General features: G+C 40.9%; 1 protein-coding gene across 1 annotated transcript in view; it reads left to right on the top strand.

Moving 5' to 3' along the window:
• The window catches only part of LOC311129158 (uncharacterized protein), a 111,817-nt gene that overhangs the window by 23,985 nt on the left and 65,920 nt on the right, over positions 1-21,912 (top strand). Inside the window, exons 4-5 of the mRNA XM_084161465.1 lie at positions 13,252-13,417; positions 13,535-13,763. Coding sequence (XP_084017591.1) covers positions 13,252-13,417; positions 13,535-13,763 — 395 coding nt within the window. The remainder of the gene's footprint in view (positions 1-13,251; positions 13,418-13,534; positions 13,764-21,912) is intronic.

Genomic DNA, 21,912 nt, shown 5'->3' with positions numbered 1-21,912 from the left:
ATCTAGTAACTCTAACCTATTCCCCACGATACTATGACATGACATCATTATACCATAAAAACATCATATCAATCCACTTTTTTTTCTTATCTTGTGGTAAGTAAGATCACTTAACCCCCATAAGTTCATATATAACTTCGTGTAAAATACAATATTCTCGAATCAATAGTACATATATCTCTGACTAGATCCTAAACTATACTAGATAACTGAGAATTGATCCCTTCCACCTTTCATACCTGAATCCAACTCGATTCTCCATTTATTTAATCAACAAAGGTATAAATTCTCAGTCATCTATCTTATGTGATATCAAACCTCTCAAACCTCTATAAACTCAGTCTGAGTAAAAGATAAACACATAATTAACTACTATATATTCATGCTAATAATCTATGTAGTCAAAACCTTATTTTTTATATATATAAGGAAAAATCCCACATAGACATCCCCCCCTTTTAAATTGACCCCTTTTTCTGATACACGCAATTTAAAAAATATCCATATAAATAAATTGTGACCATCATGACATCAACAATACACAATAATTCTACATAACCATTACGAAATTACATGAATATTATAATCTATACACATTAATATAAAAATAACAAAAACATCCGTCTTCATCATCCACGCGCAGTCAGAGGACCCCCAAGCTTATCACTGGTCACCTGGGGGATCTATCTGATCGACTGAGACTGTCCACATCTTCTTCCTGTAACCCTTAATTCCATGGCATACAATTCCAATTTAACATTCCTTGTCCTCAATCAACATTATCAATGGAATCTAAACTGGAACAAGATGACAAAGAAGAAGAATTAGTCCTCTCCCTCCTTGCATTAACATTAACTGACACATCTCTAACTGTAGTAACTGGCATGTTAGTAATCGTTTGTACAGATCTTAAAATCAATCCCCGAAAATTTTTAAAACATCACCCCATAACTATTGCTACAATAATTACTATGGTCACTAGAGGACCTAGACTGCTTGCCATCCATGTTCCTATGGAATTACCACTAAAAAAACATCAACAGCATTCAAATTACCATATCCTCCTAATCTTACTATAATAACATCCAATGCCATGTGATTATCAATTACACATTCTAATGATTAACATCTCAGACCCAATTCTTAAAAACCCATGATTGTTAAAATATACAATGTTCAACTCCGACTTTGTCCTCCTAATATACCTCAAATATAACATACACATTATAACACTCTATTATCACTCCCTGTTAAATCATTACATCCCTAAACTATTCCTGCTTTAATAATTCAACCAAATTCAGATCATATGACAATATCATAACCCCATGATAATAACCAATTAAGTACTTGCCTATCAACATAAATATTTACCACTCTAAACATCCATATCAATATCACCCAATACTTCAAATCTATATCATTACTAATATGTTAATCCTTTAACCAAATTAATCAACATATTCATGATTTCATTCACAATCCTCACCTTAACTTCCATTACAACTTTCAGAATGTATACTTATATTATCATACATTATAAACATCCATAATTCAATTATGACCTTCCTCATCCTGATAATAAATACAGATCATTATCTCAATGCATTCTTAATACTATTAATTTAGCAGTGTATATACCTACTACCCAAATTATCAAATTTTGATAAATCCAATTTTATTATCAACAAGCAACCCCATTATTCCTCCCAGCACTTAAATCTTCTGGCGTCTCTTCATTATGTTCTTCACACAGCTTCATATTTCAAAATGACCTGCCAATTACAATGTCACAACTACAATGTCTCATTCGATTCACCACCAACTCCACAATTTCAATGTCATGTCCATTTGCCAACCATTATACCAACAACATGAGAAATGTTGCATTTGAACAGATCTTTCTCCATTCTCACTCAATGGTGAACTATTTTCCCACTCCTTCGATATAAAAACATGAGAAAATCCTTTGATATCTTCGATTGGTTCATAGTTTGTTACTTTTACTTATTTAGGTCCACACCATGCTAGGCCAAATTATTCCTACTATGCATTAAGATACCATCTGTATTTACCTCACTAGAAGACAAAAACACAACAGTTTAATTGATTTCATTTCTAAACCAATAAATCCATACAAACATTTATCATATGACAAATGATCATGCTTTAACAATTATTCCTAATACCAATTCCTAATATACTTCCCATTTTTTATTAGATAAACCCTTTAAATACATATAACCGAATGGAATGACAGCCAGTTGATTCCTGAAAATCTGGAAAATCTTGAAATTATTGGAGGTCTATAGCTCTGTTCCTCCACTGAGGTAATCAGCCATAACCCACATCTCATCAGTATCATTCCTCAAACATCATCCTCCATCACCTGATAATCGTCATCAACAGTATCCTCATCTCTAGATCGTCAGTTTCCTCGTAGCAATCCGTTGCATTGGTTGACATGATACCTGTTCAATCTCCCCTCTATCCATACCTCCGTTGGTGTAGACTGTGTGATGATGCATGAACCTTCTTCCTTCACTAGTTCTATGATCATGCAGAGTCCTTCTCCATTTATCACCATCTCTCTGTTGTTGTGTCCTTCTATCAGCATACCAATAGTCTCTGCTGCAAAAACACACAGACAAAACAAAACAATGCTCAGCCGAAGCGGTGCCATCTTCCTCCTCTGCGTTAGAAAAATCCTACAATGGTACATACAGATCTAGGAATCTCTCTCTCTTACTTGCCCCTCCATCAAGGTAGCCATCAACACCTATTACTAACCTTCCCACTTGGGTGTTGTCCATCAATTACTTCCTTAATCCTTTACCAACACATAGTCTCCAAGTTGCAAAAAAATTCCAGATTCTCCTGGTAGGTCTGGCAGAGAAGCCTTCACCTTTTCGAAAGAAAGTCTGCATAACATTGTTAGTTGAGACACAGCATGCTACTTCATCCTGTCTTCTTATCAGTCCTGCTAAGCCTTTTAGATTAGGAAGTGCACATTCTTGCAGCTTGTTATAGTCACTAATGTCATAGAAAGGCCTCCTCTAAATTCTGCCTTATACCACAAATACATTTTCCCCTAAAACATTTAATCTAACCCATAACACATTACTTACTACTGCTCATATTCTTAATACAATATGCAAATATACCAATAAATCCTCTTACCATTATTACTACCCCCTCTTTTGAACACATGAGTCACAACGTGATTCATGCTTTCAAAAACAAAACACCAACATTGTTTATTAAACCCTAATAAAAATGAAATTAAAATGACCAAATTTGATAATACCTCAACTTACTTCTATCCCGTAAAGTAATCCAAGATTAGTACACTTAACTAGCAACAGGTATCCCTCATTCAGTATAGCTCCCTCTCTCTTTAGTTATTTTATGGTTCGATTCATATACATTATTACCAAATTATAAACTTCTTCACAATTATCCTTATCATAACTAACCCCCAATTCAGCATGCCTCAAGGATTTACAGTGCGGGTGATCAAGCCACACTATAAAGCCGGACAGATTGCAGAGGTCATTGAAATCATTCAACGAATTGTTCCATCAAGCCTACAGATTAGAGACTACTGAATTTTACTAACTGTTCCACCTAGCCTACAGACTTTTGAAACATCCCAATGAGATATAAAGAAATCCCCATGTTCCTGGAAGAGAAAGTATACATTTCGTTAACATATAATAAACAATCCAAAGATAGTAATTACACACAAAACATGATACATATATCCACAGTCCTATCTCATCAATAATCGTTTATATCAAACTAATTCCTCATAACTACTCCATAAAAATATAATATAAAATCTCTCACAATATTAAAACCACTCAAAATTCCTCTGAGTTTACAATGATTATGTTGAATTGATTACCCTTCAGATCATATCCTTTTAAAATCTCACCATGATTATTGAACCCCTACATCTGCTCCTTTTGATCCCATATCAACTAATCCATTATTGTTTACTTTATTATCAAACTAGGAAATATCAGTTTCCCCTTTTTTTGTTCCTAACTTCCCTCTAAATGTCAAATTTCATACATTATCCAATACAACCACGTACTCCTCCTAAGTAAGACTAGCTATCTTATCCCCGGCATCGATTAAAAAATTGTTTGATACGTTGTCTCCTACTTTACCCCTAACATAATACTATAGGAGACTTCCATCAATCCTGGAGAAAAAAAAACGCCCCCTCACAAAACACTGGATAATACCATGTTTATTAAGTTAACTACACCTTCTACTATAAACCTATAACCCCTTTCTAGTAATTTAATAATCGCAAACTGTTGCATTGATGTTTTAAATATAAACCTATTGTTTCATAATCCAAAACCCACAAAAAGATGTCCACTTAATCCATCAGGCCAACAGCAACAACTATCTCCCATCGTTCAATGTACTATAAACAGATTATCGTTATCAGAAGTAATGAACCGTCGTCATAACTCACCGCTGTTTAAACAAACTATATAATGTCATAATACTAATGATCAATTATCAAATATTGTTCCTTATTCAACTATCTAGACATTTTCTTCATTAGTAAATCGTCTCCACAAAGCAATACTACCTAATAACATATTCTCATTCACCTAAATATAAATAATTACTTCTATTAAACAATCCCATTCAACATCAAGTCAACCTGTCTCATCACCCAATTAACTTACTTACTTTTTAAACCCTCTACAATATCTATCATACTGTACCGCTAATTTTCCTTATAACGGTACCTCAACAGATGACAAATTACTGTGAAGTTATAGTCAAAACAAATAAAACATCCATTCACCGATATGCAATTTAAATTACTATGTTATCCTATCCGACATGGATTGGTAGGACAATATCTTTCCTATAATGTTATCAATGAAACCAGTAATTCACGTCAATAGCATCAATGTAAAAGATTTGCTTTCTCTCCCTTCCTGGGCTCGAACCAGGGACCCTCTACACATATTGACAACATTCACCATCGACACACCATACAAAATCTGCGATCCTTGCAAAGCAACTACTTCCAGTTCATAGAGCAAGTGACGTCACCTAATGAAAACCGCACTAGCTCTCACCGCTAACTAGCTAGCCATTTCATACCAAACATTCAACCCCCAATGACTTCCTACAAAATACGCGATCCTTGTACACCTAACGTAACCCATAATGTCCCTTACAGCACTCTCACGTTTCAGCAAGCCCCAATGGTTAACACCCGCAGACAAAAATGGAAATTCTTCAATTTTTACTAGCAGACCTAATAAAACACACTTTCAAACAGCGTTCTGCATTTACCTCTATCATAGGGTTTAAAAACGAACTTAACAACATTAACCATCCTAAATTGCCGTAGTAACGTCATGTTTGGTTCAGTTTATCTATTACGATATAAGACATTCACTTCTCCATGCGTCGTAAACTATATCCTATTTCTCTTGTAATCAACTAAAATCATAGCCACACAATGAAACCATCACTCCGCCATTATCAGAATGAATGAGATCTAGTCAACTATCCTTTCTAAGTAGGCTACAAGTAACACCAAACACTTGCTCTAGTTTACCATCATATATTGAAATCATCCATTTATCACGATCCAATTTATTTATAGACATATTCCACCATTCTCACTTGTTTAATCTAGCAAAACCTTATTCAATGGGCAAAAAAAATTACTACCACGCACTCTTCTCTCCATACCCGTTAACAGTTTTACATTTTAGTCATTTAGCTGACGCTCCTATCCCGAGCGACCCACAATTAGTGAGCTCATACATTTTTTATACTTATACTAGCCCCCCTTGGGAATCGAACACACAACCCTGGTGTTGCAAGCACCATTCTCCACCAACCGAGCTACAAGAGTCCTGCTATTTAAACCACACACGCTTCAAATCATACATTCAACATCACCAAACCAAATACTCCGTCGTACCCATTCAATCAACACATCAGCAGTGGAATCTACATTCATGAATGCAGATTGTTACTCCATGCCATTGAAATGATAAATAAATTCCACAAATAGCGCCATTACAATGATTTCTCATCTTACCCTCTGATACAAAATGAAGTTCCATCATTTTACTACGTTAGCTCTACCATGATAATTAGTTCACTTGAACCCTATTTTGGCTTTGTACTATATTATACATCACATCTAAAACAACATTACTTATGGTCAGTTTATTCCACTATCACATGATTCAACAACGGTATAAACTTAGAAAACCCATATTAATTACTTTTCCACCACGACGTACGTCTACGTTTGGGTGAGCAAGTTTAATACAAACATGACACTCTAATTATGATTTTGTCATTACTATTTCCACATCGTCACAACTCCATATAGAACGTTAGAAACTTATAGATACTCACATCAAATAATCCTTTAGTTACTTTAACAATCCTCATTCAACCCAAATCAGCCTCTCCTTCATTCTCTCAGCGGAACCAAAAAAAAACAGACTGTAATTTCCAAGGACACTGCCGTTCCTGTCCCAGAAAACACAGACTTTCCACAACTCTCTAAAATAACATCAAGCTCTATTTACCCCTTTTAACTACTCTCCTGAGGATATTCATTATCACCTCTATGCTTACCTATCACTATTATTATTTCATGCAATGTTAGTAACATTCAATGTTAGTAATTACACACTTGCATCAAATATCCACTTCTGATAATGTATTAATTTTTTTCTTCCTATTTGTCATTTTTGGTGCTATGATTCAATATGTTACTTGTCATTGGCTCCCTCTCCTAGCCATTTTGAGTAATTCATTAAAATATTAATTCAAAAGGGCCTTAAACCCACTCATTCATAATATTTCTGCTCTGTTGGGGCCTCGAACCTCACAACTCTGCACTAAGGACTGTAACCTTCAACTATAGGCCTCAAACCTAGACCAAAATACCTGATAGGGCATTTATAACCTAAGGATTTTTTAAACTTCAACTGTAGGCCTCGAACCTATTACCAAGGACTTGAACCTCTGATTCTATTTTATAATGTCGTACACTCCATAATCTCGTCATGTTGAGGACTCGAACCTCGCATCTTTCTACGTTCGTCTACCAAAAACATTTATCGCTGAGGACTCGAACCTCGCATCTTTCTACGTTCGTCTACCAAAGACGTTTATCGCTGAGGACTCGAACCTCGCATCTTTCTACGTTTGTCCACCAAAGACGTTTATCGCTTTTCATAATGATACTACACATCTCTCTATTTCATGAATTATTCCATGATGATACAACACATCAGAATACTTATTTCATGAATTATTCCATGATGATACAACACATCAGAATACTTATTTCATGAATTATTCCATGATGATACAACACATCAGAATACTTATTTCATGAATTATTCCATGATGATACAACACATCAGAGCTTCATCTAATTTACTCCTATGATGATACAACACATCAGAGATTCATCTAATTTACTCCTATGATGATACAACACATCAGAGCTTCATCTAATTTACTTATATGATGATACAACACATTAGAGCTTCATCTAATTTACTCCTATGATGATACAACACATAGTCTCTCTTTACCAATTTATGCAAATTACTATTAACACACCTTGTTTTGAATCATAGCATCATGTAATTGTGCAATTTAATATTCCTCCTTACATCCCTTTACATAATTCAACCCCACTCATCGTCCCCCTTTAAAATATTGAATTTTAAAGTTCGTTACAGTTCAGCTTTACCACAGATAAGCAGATTTTGACATAATTCAAAAAATGAAGGTCTGCTTACCTGTTAGTTGAGCTGTAGAATGCATCCCGTTGATGAGTTTCTCGGGTATCAAAGAATCAAGGATGCAAGGATATACTTAGACACTTTGTAGACAGTTAATGCAAATGTTTAATGATTGGTACCGGGTTCGTTACAGCAATGACCAGAGCTTTGCCCCTTGGTGTTACGAACTAACTTCAACAAAGAAGACACTCTCTATAGGTAGGTTGCAGTTCTTATATACCCTCTATTACCCTCTTCCTGGCATACATCTGGCAAGTCTCCATGGGCACTCCCTGTTTTTGATGTTCATCAATCTTTACCCCAAGTCCCTATCCTAAACATCAGTAATCTCCTTTGACATGATGGAATGTAGACTTTCTGTCTCCTAACCACTTATCTAGTAACTCTAACCTATTCCCCACGATACTATGACATGACATCATTATACCATAAAAACATCATATCAGTCCCCATGTGCAGTTGCGAACTGTATTCTGGCTTTTTTATGGAGGTTTTGGAGCGGTGGCTTTTTCCTTGCTAAGCGGCCTTTCAGGTTGTCGATATAGGACTCGTTTTACTGTGGATATAGATACTTTTGTACCTGTTTCCTCCAGCATCTTCACAAGGTCCTTTGCTGTTGTTCTGGGATTGATTTGCACTTTACACACCAAAGTACGTTAATCTCTAGGAGACAGAACGTGTCGCCTTCCTGAGCGGTATGACGGCTGCATGGTCCCATGGTGTTTATACTTGCGTACTATTGATTGTACAGATGAATGTGGTACCTTCAGGCGTTTGGAAATTGCTCCCAAGGATGAACCAGACTTGTGGAGGTCTGCAAAAAAATTCGGAGGTCTTGGCTGATTTCTTTTGATTTTCCCATGTTGTCAAGCAAGAGGCACAGAGTTTGAAGGTAGGCCTTGAAATACATGCACAGGTACACCTCCAATTGACTCAAATTATGTCAATTAGCCTATCAGAAGCTTCTAAAGCCATGACATCATTTTCTGGAATTTTCCAAGCTGTTTAAAGGCACAGTCAACTTAGTGTATGTAAACTTCTGACCCACTGGAATTGTGATACAGTGAATTATAAGTGAAATAATCTGTCTGTAAACAATTGTTGGATAAATTACTTGTGTCATTGTCACGCCCTGGCTCTGGGGACGCTGGTATATTGAGCCAGGGTGTGAGTGTTCTTTATGTTTTGTGCTCGTTGTGTCCGTTCTAGTTGTTGTATTTCTATGTTGGCCAGAGTGGTTCTCAATCAGAGGCAACGAGTGTCAGCTGTTGCTGGTTGTCTCTGATTGGGAACCATATTTAGACAGGCTGTTTTCCCACAGTGGTTGTGGGATCTTGTTCCTGTGTAGGTTTGTGTTTTGCACCTTTGGACGTCACGATTTGTTGTTTTGTTCGTGTAATCATTATTTAATAAATATGTTCACCTACCACGCTGCGCCTTGGTCCTCTGTATCCGACGATCGTGACAGAAGATCCCACCAAGACTGGACCAAGCAGCGTGTCCAGGAGCCATCGCCAGGGAGATCTCTAGCGGATCTCCTTCGCCTCCTCGACTGGGTCAAGCCGTGTGAGGAAGAGAGGGGCGAAAGGTGGGTGAGAACCATGGAGGCCTGGTCCACGGGGGAGAGACAAGCCCAGAATTTTTTTAGGGGGGGGCTCACGCCGTGGACGACGGGGCAGCAGGAGGCCGCGATAGAGCGGTCCAGCGGGTTGGCAGAGGAGGCCGCCAGGTTACGGGGGCCACTGGTCACAAAGGGGAAGGAAAGTGTAGAGGCACGGCGAGAGGTACTGGGGTGTGTTACCAGTCCGGTCCGGCCCGTTCCTGATCCCCGCGTAGGGCCAGTGGTGTGTGTCCCCAGTACGGTCCGGCCTGTTCCTGTTCCTCGCATCGAGCCTGTGGTGCGCGTCGCCAGCCCGGTCCGGCCTGTTCCTGCTCCCCGCATCGAGCCTGTGGTGCGCGTCGCCAGCCCGGTCCTGCCTGTTCCTGCTCCCCGCACCAAGCCTATGGTGCGCGTCGCCAGCCCGGCCCGGCCTGTTCCTGCTCCCCGCACCAAGTCAGTGGTGCGCTTCGTCAGCCCGGCTCGGCCTGTTCCTGCTCCCCACACCAAGCCAGTGGTGTGCGTCGTCAGTCCGGCACAGCCCGTGCCTGTTCCACCGGTGCCTGGTCCGGTACCGGTCAGCTGCTCCACGTCGGAACTAGAGCAATCCGCTCCACCAGTGTTCAGTCCAGCTCCGGCCAGCAGGGCCAGACCGGACCAGGGGTACTGTGGGGGGTTAGAGAGGGAGTGGGGATCATGCCCAGAGCAGGATCCGCCGCCAAGGCGGAGTGCCCACCCGGTCCCTCCCCTGTGGTGTTCTGTTGGCGCGGTCGGAGTCCGCGCCTTTGGGGGGGGGGGGTACTGTCACGCCCTGGCTCTGGGGACGCTGGTATATTGAGCCAGGGTGTGAGTGTTCTTTATGTTTTGTGCTCGTTGTGTCCGTTCTAGTTGTTGTATTTCTATGTTGGCCAGAGTGGTTCTCAATCAGAGGCAACGAGTGTCAGCTGTTGCTGGTTGTCTCTGATTGGGAACCATATTTAGACAGGCTGTTTTCCCACAGTGGTTGTGGGATCTTGTTCCTGTGTAGGTTTGTGTTTTGCACCTTTGGACGTCACGTATCGATTTGTTGTTTTGTTCGTGTAATCATTATTTAATAAATATGTTCACCTACCACGCTGCGCCTTGGTCCTCTGTATCCGACGATCGTGACAGTCATGCACAAAGTAGATGTCCTAACTGACTTGCCAAAATGATAGTTTGTTAACAAGACATTTGTGGAGTGGTTGAAAGACAAGTTTTAATGACTCCAACCCTAGTGTATGTAAACTTCCGACTTCAACTGTATAAATATGTGGTTGCTGCTGCGCTTTTTGTGCAGCAGCAACCACAGCCTCCCAGACACTGGTCCGAGAGGTGTACTGTTTTCCTTCACCGTAAATCGACCGTTTAAGAAGGGACCACAAGTTCTCAATAGGGTTTAGGTCAGATGAGGAAGGGGACCATGTCATAATTTTTTCATCATTAAGGCCTTTACTGGCTAGCCACGCAGTGGAGTACTTCAATGCATGCGATGGAGAATTGTCCTGCATAAAAATCATGGTCTTCTTGAAAGATGCAGACTTTTTCCTGTACCACTGCTTGAAGAAAGTGTCTTCTAAAAACTGGCAGTAGGTTTGGGAGTTGAGTTTGTGTCCATCTTCAACCCGAAAAGGTCCAACTAGCTCATCTTTAATAATACCAGCCCATACCAGTACCCCACCTCCACCTTGCTGGCGTCTGAGTCGAAGTGGAGCTCGTGCCCGTTAATGATCCAGCCACGGGCCCATCCATCTGTTCTGTCAAGAGTCACTCTCATCTCATCAGTCCATAAAACCTTTGAAAAATCTGTCTTCAGATATTTCTTGGCCCAGTCTTGACGTTTCAACTTATGTGTCTTGTTCAGTGGTGGTCGGGTTTCAGCCTTCCTTACCTTGGCCTTGTCTCTGAGCACTGAACACGTTGTACTTCTGGGTACTCCAGGTAGGTTGCAGTTCTGGAATATGACAGCACTGGAGGATAATGGGTTCCTGGTAGCTTCACGTTTGATTCTTCTCAAACCTTTGGCAGTTAATTTACATATTTTTTTCTCAACACGGTTCTTGCGACCCTGTTGACTATTTGCAACAAAACGTTTGATGGTTCTGTGATCACGCCCCAATATCTTAGCAATTTCAAGAGTGCTGCATCCCTCTGAAATAACTTTTAAAATGTTTGACTTTTCAGAGTCAGTTAAATCTATATTTTGGCCCATTTTGCCTGAGGAAAAGAAGCTGCCTAATAATTATACACACCTTGATATAGGGTGTTGATCTCCTTAGGCCACACCTCCCTCATTACACAAATACACATCACCTGATACGCTTAAATCCAATAAGCATTCCAGCTTATACAGCTTGGAGTTGGGAAATATGCATAATAATGATGATATGGTCAAAATACTGACTTGCCTAATAATTGTGCTGTACCAGCCAAAAGTTTGGACACACCTATTCATTCAAGGGTTTTCTTTATTATTACTATTTTCTACATTGTAGAGTAATAGTGAAGATGTCAAAACTATGAAATAACACATATGGAATCATGTAGTGAGAATAAAAGTGTCAAACATATCAAAATCTATTTTATATTTTATATTCTTCAAAGTAGCCACCCTTTGCCTTGATGACAGCTTTGCACACTCTTGGCATTCTCTCAACCAGCTTCATGAGGTAGTCACCTGGAATGCACTTAAATTAACAGGTGTGCCTTGTTAAAAGTTAATTTGTGGAATTTCTTTCCTTCGTAGTGCATTTGAGCCAATCAGTTGTGCTGTGACAAGGTAGGGTTGGTATACAGAAGATATCCCTATTTGGTAAAAGACCAAGTCCATATTATGGCAAGAACAGCTCAAATAAGCAAAGACAAACGACAGTCCATCATTACTCTAAGACATGAAGGTCAGTCAATACGGAACATTTCAAGAACTTCGAAAGTTTCTTCAAGTGCAGTCGCAAAAACCATCAAGCACTATGATGAAACTGGCTCTCATGAGGACCGCCACAGGAAAGGAAGACCCAGAGTTACCTCTGCTGCAGAGGATAAGTTCATTAGAGTTAACTGCACCTCAGATGAGACTGCATTGAGTAGAATGCTCAGCTTGGCATCAGTCCTAAAACAAACTTTCAAAACAATATTGTGCTGAAACGTGCAACCCATTAATTGTTTACTTTGAATAGAATTTTGGAGGTCAAGGGAGTTTTTAACAATGGAACCTTTAGAATGTTGAAGAAATCCCATTTAAATGGATGAGGTTTTTTAAGAAGGACAAAAACGTTTTATACTTTAAAAAGTATAAATGTTATCCAAAAGTTGTATAATAGCATACTATTCCAGACAGTCTACACATTTGAACGTTTGAATGGCGTTTTTAGCTTGGACGGTGTAAGAGGAGTAGCGTTCTAAATAATAAATATATTTAAAGTGGGCACTTTTGCTTTCGCAAGTTTCATTAATAATTAAGATGAGTGTTTAGGGTATGGGTGTAATGGTCAAATTCTGTCCGTTTTTTCCAATGAGAGGGATGTTCTTTAGCCAGACTGCCTATTTGCAAAATATCCAGTGTTCCATGCCAATGTCTTTTATTACAACACATTTTTACACTTCGGCGTCCAGGCCAAATGAAATAAATTATTGCGTTCCATGGATTTAACTCTAAATGAACATACAGCCCAACCTGAGCAAAGTACAGTATGGTGGTACTTCTATGAAAATGTGTTTGTGGTGTTCAACCAGCCACACAAAAAAACTCACTCTGCCATGTTCTATTTCTTTACAATTCATTCAACACTCTTATTCGCTTCATTACAGAGACTGTTTGTCCAAGCAGAATCCCAGTCGATAACGGTGATGTGAAGGGCTTCGATATTCTACGGTATCTGGATTTGGCCAAAAAAGTAAAAAAAACTCAAGGGTCTTTTTATGGCGCCAAGGCCTTTCAGGTGACATCTCGTGTTGACCTGAGTGAAAGCACAAAGTAAGCTTAAAACATCATGCCATGTCTGTATTGCCAAGCCTACTATAAATCTCTGGTACACATCACTCTGTTTCATAGTGATGTGATTGACTGATTGTTTTATTTTTTGGCCCACAGAAACTTGTTTCCAGATGGCCTGCCTCCCTCCTATGTCTTTGTGTCCACACTAAGGTACAAGGGGTCTCTGCTCAGGGAGGAGTGGGACCTTTGGAGGATACAGACCAATGATGGGAAACCACAAATGGCAGTCACACTAAATGGATTTGAACGCAATATCATTTTCACCACAACCAGTGTAGCACCAAGTGGTACTCAGAAAGTGGTCTTCCAACAAGGACCAGCCAAGGTATGTGAACACCATGAGTGATTGGCTTCCAAATCACCAAAACAGACACATGACATGATAGTACTTTACCAAGGCTCAATGAAAAAGGATAAGAGAAACAAAAATAGTCTGGCTAAGTCATTCATTAATTTCTCATCAGAACTGGCAATCATCATGAAAATCTCTAAGGCAGATGTATAATCTCTATAGTCCATAAAACACAGAGAGGGCTCATAGAAAAGTTATCACTGTGAAAGGGTTTATTATTGCATAGAGTAATTATATTACTATTAGAATACATTATACTAATGAGATGACAGCAAACTACAGTGGGGGAAACAAGTATTTAGTCAGCCACCAATTGTGCAAGTTCTCCCACTTAAAAAGATGAGAGAGGCCTGTAATTTTCATCATAGGTACACGTCAACTATGACAGACAAAATGAGAATTATTTTTCCAGAAAATCACATTGTAGGATTTTTTATGAATTTATTTACAAATTATGGTGGAAAATAAGTATTTGGTCAATAACAAAAGTTTCTCAATACTTTGTTATATACCCTTTGTTGGCAATGACACAGGTCAAACGTTTTCTGTAAGTCTTCACAAGGTTTTCACACACTGTTGCTGGTATTTTGGCCCATTCCTCCATGCAGATCTCCTCTAGAGCAGTGATGTTTTGGGGCTGTCGCTGGGCAACACAGACTTTCAACTCCCTCCAAAGATTTTCTATGGGGTTGAGATCTGGAGACTGGCTAGGCCACTCCAGGACCTTGAAATGCTTCTTACGAAGCCACTCCTTCGTTACCCGGGCGGTGTGTTTGGGATCATTGTCATGCTGAAAGACCCAGCCACGTTTCATCTTCAATGCCCTTGCTGATGGAAGGAGGTTTTCACTCAAAATCTCACGATACATGGCCCCATTCATTCTTTCCTTTACAAGGATCAGTCGTCCTGGTCCCTTTGCAGAAAAACAGCCCCAAAGCATGATGTTTCCACCCCCATGCTTCACAGTAGGTATGGTGTTCTTTGGATGCAACTCAGCATTCTTTGTCCTCCAAACACGACGAGTTGAGTTTTTACCAAAAAGTTCTATTTTGGTTTCATCTGACCATATGACATTCTCCCAATCCTCTTCTGGATCATCCAAATGCACTCTAGCAAACTTCAGACGGGCCTGGACATGTACTGGCTTAAGCAGGGGGACACGTCTGGCACTGCAGGATTTGAGTCCCTGGCGGCGTAGTGTGTTACTGATGGTAGGCTTTGTTACTTTGGTCCCAGCTCTCTGCAGGTCATTCACTAGGTCCCCCCGTGTGGTTCTGGGATTTTTGCTCACCGTTCTTGTGATCATTTTGACCCCACGGGGTGAGATCTTGCGTGGAGCCCCAGATCGAGGGAGATTATCAGTGGTCTTGTATGTCTTCCATTTCCTAATAATTGCTCCCACAGTTGATTTCTTCAAACCAAGCTGCTTACCTATTGCAGATTCAGTCTTCCCAGCCTGGTGCAGGTCTACAGTTTTGTTTCTGGTGTCCTTTGACAGCTCTTTGGTCTTGGCCATAGTGGAGTTTGGAGTGTGACTGTTTGAGGTTGTGGACAGGTGTCTTTTATACTGATAACAAGTTCAAACAGGTGCCATTAATACAGGTAACGAGTGGAGGACAGAGGAGCCTCTTAAAGAAGAAGTTACAGGTCTGTGAGAGCCAGAAATCTTGCTTGTTTGTAGGTGACCAAATACTTATTTTCCACCATAATTTGCAAATAAATTCATTAAAAATCCTACAATGTGATTTTCTGGAGAAAAAAAATCTCAATTTGTCTGTCATAGTTGACGTGTACCTATGATGAAAATTACAGGCCTCTCTCATCTTTTTAAGTGGGAGAACTTGCACAATTGGTGGCTGACTAAATACTTTTTCCCCCCACTGTACATTGGTGTTATATTCCAATGAAGCATTTTCAAGAAAACGACTAACTTGCATGACTATCTGAGGATAGGGAGGTGGGGGGATTGAAGACATGAGGAGAATGGAATGTAGAGAATTTAAATAATAATGTTTGAATATGGTCAGATGATCACACTTCCTAGAGAGCAGTCACCATTTCAGACTATTTGAAATCATCCAAAGTTTTCCTACTGGCCATGTGCTAGCCGAGGCCTACTTTACAATGGCTTCCTGACATGCCTGAGCCAACACAATCTCACACTCAATTCATGCAAATATGTGCAGATTTCGTGTGTTTTTTTGTGGCTTAATTCGTTTGAAAATACACACATTTTTGTGCGACTTCATTCTTAGGAAAATACACACATTTTTGTGCGACTTCATTCATAGGAAGATCCATTTTTGGTGGGCAAACTTCGGAACAATCTTTTGAAAGTTATTGGAGCAATGCATTTTGGGCAATGATGTTCTACATTGCCTTTTTTTGTGTCCCACATTTATTTATATAAAAAGACAAACGTGTTAACAACCCAATATTGTTAATCAACCAGGATGTCACCGAATTTTTTATTTATTTTATTAATGCCAATGCTGTTTTCTATGCTTGTTTTCGCTTAATACTTTGGGATACTGGTGCTATGTCGAATTTTATGAGGGTTTCCAGATTGGAGTGAAAAGCTGTATTTGTCTGGTTTTTTTTTTTTTTTTGGGGGGGGGGGGATTATCGATTAAGGTATTTTATTGGGGAATGGGAATACATTTTCATGATGGGAAATTAATTAATCAATAAATGTGGGGAAAAAGAAGACCTGCAAAGAAAATCTGTTTGGTTTCAATTCCGCTGGTGCAACTGCATGGAATTTGCAACTATAATGAGTCTGGACTATGATCAATTAAGCAATATCAATGCAGTTAAACAGGTTAATGTAATATAATGAATTATGTTGGCTTACACTTATAGCACTTCCAAGGCCATGTTACATACTTAGGTTATTGTAACAAGGCATATGAAAGCATTGTAGGCCTACTGCCTCTGCCCAGAGGCCTACTAGGCTTTAATGGCAACGGCCGTTAGAGCTCACTTTGCCACGTATGAGCCCTGGTTAGAGTCCCTGTTGCAGCTTTCACTTTCTTCCACTACATTGGTGGCAGCGTTGGGATCACGTCCAGCTCACGTCGATTTATGTGATCTAGTGGTGGGAAGCATTCTGTTTTTCAACGTTGTGTTGGGTATAATTACATTGATATAGCTAGTGTTGGGTGTAATTACGTTGATATATCTAGTGAACAATGGATAAGCAACAATGGGCGTGACGGATAGAAGTAGTCACTACAGGTGTGATCAAGCCTTACATCAAAGTTGCCTGAAGCTGAGTGGAAGGTGCTATGCCCTGACCAGTTATTCAGAAAAAAATACTCTGTGACTGTCTAATTTACATAAATTAACATACCAGTGTGGACCCAAAACAAACACATTCTACACATTTACAAACTACCTGTTTAAAGTGTTATTATAACCATGCTGTTCTTTTTTTTACTGAAGCTTATATATCAAATAACCTGACAATGATCCACATGATATGGGTAGACAGATAATGTAAGTGTGTTATGCAGCAAAACACAACTATCCTTTTTTTAGGATGCAACCAGTAATATGAATCACTGTTCATCCATCCTGTTCTGATCTAATGAGATGGATGTAGGATTTTCTACAGCCTAGAAACGAGGCCTTTCCCAGTCATGAAGGACGAAGTTAGGCCCCATAGGTTGTAAATAAACCCTTTTAAATGTGATATAACTTGTATCCTTATTATAGGGCTGTGAAACCCATAGCCGAATGGCTTCAGACTGAGTATTTCTCACTGGAAAATGCTGCTGACATTAAACATACCGTCGGAAAGTATTCAGAACCTTTTACTTTTTCCAAATTTTGTTAGGTTACAGCCTTATTCTAAAATTGATTAAATAGTTTTTCCCCCTCAACAAAGCAAAAACAGGATTTTAGACATTTTTGCTAATTTATTAAAAATAATAAACTGAAAAATTACATTTACATAAGTATTCAGACCCTTTACTCAGTACTTTGTTGAAGCACCTTTGGCAGCGATTACAGCCTTGAGTCTTCTTGGGTATGACGCTACAAGCTTGGCACACCTGTATTTGGGGAGTTCCCCATTCTTCTCTGCAGATCCTCACAAGCTCTGTCTGGTTGGATGGGGAGCGTTGCTGCACAGCTATTTTCAAGACTCTCCAGAGATGTTAGATCGGGTTCAAGTACGGGCTCTGGCTGGGCGCTCAAGGATATTCAGAGACTTGTCCTGAAGCTACTCCTGCGTTGTCTTGGCTGTGTGCTTAGGGTTGTTGTCCTGTTGGAAGGTGAACCTTTGCCCCAGTCTGAGGTCCTGAGCGCTCTGGAGCAGGTTTTCATCAAGGACCTCTCTGTACTTTGCTCCGTTCATCTTTGCCTCGATCCTGACTCCCAGTCCCTGCCGCTGAAAAACATCCCCACAGCATGATACTGCCACCACCATGCTTCACCGTAGGGATGGTGCCAGGTTTCTTCCAGAAGTGACGCTCCGCATTCAGGCCAAAGTGTTCAGTCTTGGTTTCCTCAGACCAGAGAATCTTGTTTCTCATGCTCTGAGAGTCTTTAGGTGCCTTTTAGCAAACTCCAAGCGGGCTGTCAAGTGCCTTTTACTGAGGAGTGGCTTCCGTCTGGCCACTCTACCATAAAGGCCTGTTTGGTGGAGTGCTGCAGAGATGGTTGTCCTTCTGGAAGGTTCTCCCATCTCCACAGAGGAACTCTAGAGCTCTGTCAGAGTGACCATCGGGTTCTTGGTCACCTCCCTGACCAAGGCCCTTCTCCCCCGATTGCTCAGTTTGGCTGGGCGGCCAGCTCTAGGAAGAGTCTTTGTGGTTCCAAACTACTTCTATTTAAGAATGATGGAGGCCACTGTGTTCTTGGGGATCTTCAATGCTGCTGACATTTTTTGGTACCCTTCCCCAAATCTGTGCCTCAACACAATCCTGTTTCAGAGCTTTACGGACCATTCCTTCAACCTCATGGCTTGGTTTTTGCTCTGACATGCACTGTCAAATATGGGACCTTATATAGACAGATGTGTGCCTTTCCAAATAATGTCCAATCAATAGAATTTACCACAGGTGGACTCCAATCAAGTTGTAGAAACATCTCAAGGATGATCAATGGAAACAGGATACACCTGAGCTCAATTTCGAGCCTCATAGCAAAGGTCTGAATACTTATGTAAGTAAGGTATTTGTGTTTTTTATAAATTTGCAAAAATGTATAAAAACCTGTTTTCGCTTTGTCATTATGGGGTATTGTGTGTATATTGCTGAGGATTTATTTAATTTAATTTAATCCATTTTAGAATAAGGCTGTAACAAAATGTGGAAAAAGTCAACGGGTCTGAATACTTTCCGAAGGCACTGTAGCTTAGGGTTAGGATATTTAATTCATTTCAGACTCTCCTACACCACTATTCCCAACATCTTAGGTTGTAAATAAACCCTTTTTAAGGTGATATAACTTGTATCCTTATTATAGGGCTGTGAAATCCATAGCCGAATGGCTTCAGACTGAGCATTTCTCACTGGAAATTGCTGCTGACATTGAACATAGCTTAGAGTTAGTGTATTTAATTCATTTCAGACTCTCCTATGCCGCTATTCCCAAGATCTTATACCCCATAGGTTGTAAATAAACCCTTTTTAAGGTGATATACCTTGTATCATTATTATAGGGCTGTGAAACCCATAGTCGAATAGCTTCAGACTGAGCATTTATCACCATTCATTTATGGAGAGCATTTTCCATTTTATAACAGGTAGCGTCTATTTATTTACAGTAGTGTGTTGATTCATTATTGCTTTCTTCAGTGGAAATACAGAATATGTATAAAAATGGCAAATATACCAAAAGCTAAATCAAGCAGATTTACGACTATTTAACCATGTTAATCATTACTGAAACATGCAAACTACAAACATATAACTAGTTAAAGATCGTTTGTGTGTATTTTAGTGTGTATTATCATTTCCCGTCATAAAAATGTATCCCCATTCCCCAATCAAATACCCCCCCCCCACACACACACAAAACCAAGTACTGTATTTTTTCTCCAATCTGGTAACCCTCATTACATTTACATTTACGTCATTTAGCAGACGCTCTTATCCAGAGCGACTTACAAATAGGTGCATTCACCTTATAGCCAGTGGGATAACCACTTTACAAATGTTTTAATTAAAAAAAAATTTTGGGGGGGGTGGGTTGGGGTAAGGGGGGGTAGAAGGATTACTTTATCCTATCCCAGGTATTCCTTAAAGAGGTGGGGTTTCAAATGTCTCCGGAAGGTGGTGAGTGACTCCGCTGTGCTGGCGTCGTGGGGGAGCTTGTTCCACCATTGGGGTGCCAGAGCAGCGAACAGTTTTGACTGGGCTGAGCGGGAACTATGCTTCCGCAGAGGTAGGGGAGCCAGCAGGCCAGAGGTGGATGAACGCAATGCCCTCGTTTGGGTGTAGGGACTGATCAGAGCCTGAAGGTACGGAGGTGCCGTTCCCCTCACAGCTCCGTAGGCAAGCACCATGGTCTTGTAGCAGATGTGAGCTTCAACTGGAAGCCAGTGGAGTGTGCGGAGGAGCGGGGTGACGTGAGAGAACTTAGGAAGGTTGAACACCAGACGGGCTGCGGCATTCTGGATGAGTTGTAGGGGTTTAATGGCACAGGCAGGGAGCCCAGCCAACAGCGAGTTGCAGTAATCCAGACGGGAGATGACAAGTGCCTGGATTAGGACCTGTGCCGCTTCCTGTGTAAGGCAGGGTCGTACTCTCCGAATGTTGTAGAGCATGAACCTACAGGATCGGGTCACCGCCTTGATGTTAGCGGAGAACGACAGGGTGTTGTCCAGGGTCACGCCAAGGCTCTTCGCACTCTGGGAGGAGGACACAACGGAGTTGTCAACCGTGATGGCGAGATCATGGAACAGGCAGTCCTTCCCCGGGAGGAAGAGCAGCTCCGTCTTGCCAAGGTTCAGCTTGAGGTGGTGATCCATCATCCATACTGATATGTCTGCCAGACATGCAGAGATGCGATTCGCCACCTGGTTATCAGAAGGGGGAAAGGAGAAGATTAGTTGTGTGTCGTCAGCGTAGCAATGATAGGAGAGGCCATGTGAGGATATGACAGAGCCAAGTGACTTGGTGTATAGCGAGAATAGGAGAGGGCCTAGAACTGAGCCCTGGGGGACACCAGTGGTGAGAGCACGTGGTGCGGAGACAGCTTCTCGCCACGCCACTTGGTAGGAGCGACCGGTTAGGTAGGACGCAATCCAAGAGTGAGCCGCGCCGGAGATGCCCAGCTCGGAGAGGGTGGAGAGGAGGATCTGATGGTTCACAGTATCAAAGGCAGCAGACAGGTCTAGAAGGACAAGAGCAGAGGAGAGAGAGTTAGCTTTAGAAGTGCGGAGAGCCTCCGTGACACAGAGAAGAGCAGTCTCAGTTGAATGACCAGTCTTGAAACCTGACTGGTTTGGATCAAGAAGGTCATTCTGAGAGAGATAGCAAGAGAGTTGGCTAAAGACGGCACGCTCAATAGTTTTGGAGAGAAAAGAGAGAAGGGATACTGGTCTGTAGTTGTTGACATCAGAGGGATCGAGTGTTGGTTTTTTGAGAAGCGGTGCAACTCTCGCTCTCTTGAAGACGGAAGGGACATAGCCAGCGGTCAAGGATGAGTTGATCAGCGAGGTGAGGTAAGGGAGAAGGTCACCGGAGATGGTCTGGAGAAGAGAGGAGGGGATAGGGTCAAGCGGGCAGGTTGTTGGGCGGCCTGCCGTCACAAGTCGCAAGATTTTATCTGGAGAGAGAGGGGAGAAAGAAGTCAAAGCATAGGGTAGGGCAGTGTGAGCAGGACCAGCAGTGTCATTTGACTTAACAAACGAGGATCGGATGTCGTCAACCTTCTTTTCAAAATGGTTGACGAAGTCATCCACAGAGAGGGAGGATGGGGGGGGGGGGGAGGATTCAGCAGGGAGGAGAATGTGGCAAAGAGCTTCCTAGGGTTAGAGGCAGATGCTTGGAATTTAGAGTGGTAGAAAGTGGCCTTAGCAGCAGAAACAGATGAAGAAAATGTAGAGAGGAGGGAGTGAAAAGATGCCAGGTCCGCAGTGAGTCTAGTTTTCTTCCATTTCCGCTCGGCT

Source organism: Coregonus lavaretus, assembly GCF_964263955.1.
Source record: "Coregonus lavaretus genome assembly, chromosome: 1".
Classification (NCBI taxonomy): domain Eukaryota; kingdom Metazoa; phylum Chordata; class Actinopteri; order Salmoniformes; family Salmonidae; genus Coregonus; species Coregonus lavaretus.
This window is presented reverse-complemented; position numbering and strand designations above follow the sequence as displayed.